The 4543-nt window shown below is 37.8% G+C and overlaps 2 protein-coding genes across 2 annotated transcripts in view; one reads left to right on the top strand and one right to left on the bottom strand.

Annotated features, from left to right (window-relative positions):
• Positions 1 to 486, top strand: part of LOC122061872 (serine/threonine-protein phosphatase PP1-like) — a 12496-nt gene extending 12010 nt beyond the window's left edge. Inside the window, exon 4 of the mRNA XM_042625392.1 lies at positions 70 to 486. Within this exon, the coding sequence (XP_042481326.1) occupies positions 70 to 93 (24 nt within the window). The 3' untranslated portion in view covers positions 94 to 486. The remainder of the gene's footprint in view (positions 1 to 69) is intronic.
• A 3613-nt stretch (positions 487 to 4099) lies between these two features.
• Positions 4100 to 4543, bottom strand: part of LOC122061065 (desiccation protectant protein Lea14 homolog) — a 1099-nt gene continuing 655 nt past the window's right edge. The window contains exon 2 of the mRNA XM_042624232.1: positions 4100 to 4537. Coding sequence (XP_042480166.1) covers positions 4288 to 4537 — 250 coding nt within the window. The 3' untranslated portion in view covers positions 4100 to 4287. The remainder of the gene's footprint in view (positions 4538 to 4543) is intronic.

Genomic DNA, 4543 nt, shown 5'->3' with positions numbered 1-4543 from the left:
GGGGGGTGGGGGTGGTGGGGTTTAGGTCTGGTTGTGAAAGCTCATGTGTTGTTTGATGTTCCTTTTCAGGGTGGGAAGGTATATATTGTTTGACGTACCTATTCTGGGTGGAAATGGTGGTTAACCCACCGGATCGTGACGCGTGCATAGCCCTTTTGTACCATCAGTAGTCGTTTTCCACAGGTAGCCAGTGTCGACAAAAGGACCAGTTGTGGCCTACATTTTATTGCTGAAGGTCAATATATGGAGATATGCAGAAGGTTGGAACGCTGTTGTGCAAGCAAGAGGAAGCATAATGAGCCTAAATTCTTGCAATTCATTTTTGCTTTTAACATGTAAATTAGAATCAGAATTCAGTGTCAGTAATTATTGTTATAATGATGCAAACTGCAATCCTTTCCTGGTAAATTGGATTGGGAATTGACCGGGAATGATTCCGATTTTCACTGTTCTGAATCAGAATATTTCTGCCAATATTTCCCTGAATCGGTTGGATTTCAGATCAATTGATCGATGCTAGGGTTCTTGAGCCGATCAGAATTAGAATCCGATTAGAGACATGATGTCCCAATACGAATTGGAGGATCAGTGGTTCTCTTTTAATTGGCTCCTATCTCATAGTTTTGTGCAGTACTGGATTTAGACCCTTTGGGGATGCAGGGGTACAGTACACCCACCAACATTTTTTTTTTCTAATCATTATTTTCTTTCATTTTAAAAAAACTAAAAGTGAAAAGAATGTTACTGCTTCATGGTTTCAAGTATCGATTGAGACTGATCCCAGATCGTTCTGGATTGATAATTCATATTGTTTTAAGGGTAGAACAGTAAAAAAAAATTATACTTTTTAGATGAAGCAAAGTAAAATTGATTGATATGCATTGATCTGATCTAGATTGGTATTGGATCGTGTTGATATCGATACCGTCCTTTAAATTCATGACCTGGTTGGTGTAAAATTGTAAAATTCTATTTTTGTTGATGACTCTGTGTTCACTCATTGGTCTCTGCATTGATGTAAAGGTTATATGATCATAATCCAAATAAAATAGTGGAAGAAATAACCGATTGGTTTGATGTTGTTTTTGTTCAAGGGTGGATGTAAAAAAATCATGCTGCCATCACTCCAACTTGTTTGCTGAAGATGTTTTCATACAACCTCCAATTGATCTTGTGCATTGGTGTTGCCTACACCAGACTGGCAAATTTTTTTCCACCTGTGATAATACTTAGGAGGTGAAGTACCCTACACTTTAGGAAAAAGAGCTATTTTCCATAATATTAAAGAAATAACTAATATCTAAGTACTAGGCTTCCTCAAATAGGAAACCCATTTGAAAAATTATTGCCTCATTGGGCTATTCGTTGTGAAATAAAAACTAAGAAAAAAAAAACGTTATCAGTGGTACAAAATGTGCCCAAACTGTATAGGGTACAAGTTAACCGCACTTTCCCCAACCTCTTTCCCATGGGTTGAAGATGCTTGTAGCCTCATATGCACCTTCCCATTGACCCTATGTGCTGGTGTTGCCTATGCTAAACCAGAGTTCAATTGCTCAAAATTGGAGAGAAGAATGATGCACTTGCATGTGCCCTCATTGGCCCATCCTGGAGCAAGTGCCACATGGGCATCAACAAAGAGTGTCTTTTAGGTTTTTCAAGGACGCTAAAATGTATCATCTATATTAAGAAAAAGTACAGCAAGCGGCACTTCCACAGGACCAATGGACAATAATAGGTATGCTAAGACTCAAACCCACAACCAGCGAAGTGGTGATGGATTGAGGGCATTTTCACCAGTAGGCTATTAATCCCGTTGGTTGTTTGTTGTTTCTTATCACAATCGCTACATGTAAAGAGTAACATGCTGGGAAAAAAAAAAAGTCCAATAAAGATCGATCCAGATTCCTTTCTTAGATAGAGAAATTAATAGAAACCCTAGAAGAAGTCAGAGAAAGTAGGGAGCTTGATCTCCCCCCTTAGTAGAGAGAGGCATCGTAATATCACTGATGATTCGCAAATCGAAGGTGAATTGGGCCTTAAGGTGGGGAGAAGGGGAGTTGGGGTTGGATCAGGGTTTAAAAAATTGGTGAATAGGATTGGAAATCGACAGGGACTGATTCTGATTTTTACCGTTCTAAATCACAATATTTCTGTCAATATTCCCTGGAATCGTTGGATTTTCATATCAATTGGTCGATTTTAGGGTTCTTGAGACAGATTTTGCCCAATTCTGAGCCGATCTAAATTGGAAACGGATTAAGACATGATGTCCCAATACGAATTGGAGGATCATTTGTCATCCTTTGAATTGGCTCTTATCTCATAGTTTTGTCTAGTGATGGACTTAACACCCTTTGATCTTCAACTATCATATGTTCTGAGAATGATGGGAATCATGGGATGCCCATGGATGCAGGATTTGGGTCCACAACATCTGCCTTATAATGGAGAAGATTCTTTGAGCATGAAGTGGTACAGTAAACCCTGTCACCCTCCCATATTATTTTTAATCATTACTTTCTTTCATTTAAAAAAAATATTAAAGGGAAAATAATGCCACGTAATTAGTTGTAAAATCACAAAATTCCATCTTTGTCGACATCTCTGTGTTCGCTTATTGGTCTTTGTGCTGGTGCAAGGACTACATGACCAGGTAGTGATCTTTTGCCTAAAATACAAATTTAATGATAGGAGAAAAAATCCTTTTGGTTTGATATTATCTATGTCCACACACAGGTTGATGTAAAAAGATCATGTTACCCCCCATCTCAACTTGTGTGTTGAAATGCTCCCATATAACCTTCCATTGATCTCGTGCACTAGTGTTGCCTACTTTAGATCGGCAAAGTTTTTTCTCCCTATAATAATACTTGTGAGGAAGTGAAGTATTATACACCATAGGCTCAAAGAGTCTTTTTCCATAATTTTTTAAGGAAATAACTAATACATAAGTACTAGGCTTCCTTAAATTGGAACGCATTTGAATCCTTGTGGAGTTGCTTCCATTCAACTGTGAAATTACAATTGGAGAAAAGAAGAAAGCTGCCTGACCGAGTGGCCCCGAGGCCCAGGGAGTGAAATTATTGCCTCATTGGGCCATTCGTTGTGAAAGAAAAATTTGGAAAAAAGACCATGTTGCAACGCCCCTCCATTTTGTGTGTTGAAGATGTTCCCAAGCGTCTTTCCATTGACCATGTGTGTCAAATCGATAGAGTTTTTCATCTTTATAATAATACTTTTAACCAGGCATAGTGATACCTTAGACTTAAAGAGCTTTTTAGAGCTTTTCCCCATAATTTGAAGGAAATAACTAATATATATAAGTCCTAGGCTTCCTTAAGTAGGGAACTTTTTTTTTTTTCGAAACCACCCTTTTGGAGAGTGATTATTCTCTGCAGTGAGTGCAATGATGCCGTGACCATTGGATGGCTGAGAGCATTCGATCATGCATTCCGAGGTGCTCTCGGCCATCCGATGCTCAGTGTAGAGGATGCTTATGGAGTTGCTCCAATTCAAGCATGAAATTATCCAATGGGAGAAAAAAAGCTGCCTGATTGAGTGGACCTTAAGCCTAGACATAAGGCGTGTGAAATTATTATCCTATTGGGCTTATTTGTTGTAAAAAAATAATAATAATAAAATAATAATAATAATAATAAATTAAAAAATAATAATAAAAATAAAAACCTAACCAATCTGTCACAGAAAATAATATGCAAAATGATCCACTTCCCCCACCCCGTAGGTTGAAAATGCTCCAACATGTTCTATCCCCAAAATTGAGAAAAAAAAAATAATAATAATAATGATGCACTTGCATATACGCTCATTGACCCGTCCTGGAGCAAGCACAACACGAGCACCAACAACAAAGAATGAGTTTTTTAGGTTTCATAAGGGTTAAGAACATCATTTTATAAGGGTTAAGAACATCATTTTGTACCTCTAAATGTCTGGATGTACGATTGCGAGCATTCATTTTCTCTAGAATATATCTTCTATATTTGTAGAAAAATAATAAAAATTTATCCTGTTTTTCAAAATAATTCGATTCGGTTTTCAACTTTCGGTTTCCATTCTAAATAGACAATTACCCTTTACAAGTAGACAAACATTTTATTCATATCGATCAAATCCATGTTTGTTGTTTCTTATCCCAAATGCTACACGTAGAGTAACATGCAGGAAAAAAAAAGTATTAAGAAACTAAAAAGGGTAAGTCCAAATAAAGATCGATCCAGAATTCCAGATTTCTTTCTTAGATAGAGAAATTAACAGAAACTCCTAAAAGAAATCAGAGAAAGTAGGGAGCTTGATCTCCCCCTTGGTAGAAAGAGGCATCGTAATATCACCGATGATCGGCAAATCGAAGGTGAATCCCAACTCCAGCTCGTAATCTATGTCCCAATCTCTCCCTATGTCCCTCGCCAAGCTCAAAAGTATCGAGTACGGCACCTTCACCGGAACATCCAACAACGTCGTCTCATTTCCCGGCAACGATCCTGGATCTGGGATCTTCCCTGACGCTATCTCTCTGATT

The sequence above is a fragment of the Macadamia integrifolia genome, chromosome 14 (assembly GCF_013358625.1).
Source record: "Macadamia integrifolia cultivar HAES 741 chromosome 14, SCU_Mint_v3, whole genome shotgun sequence".
NCBI classification, from domain to species: Eukaryota; Viridiplantae; Streptophyta; class Magnoliopsida; order Proteales; family Proteaceae; genus Macadamia; species Macadamia integrifolia.
This window is presented reverse-complemented; position numbering and strand designations above follow the sequence as displayed.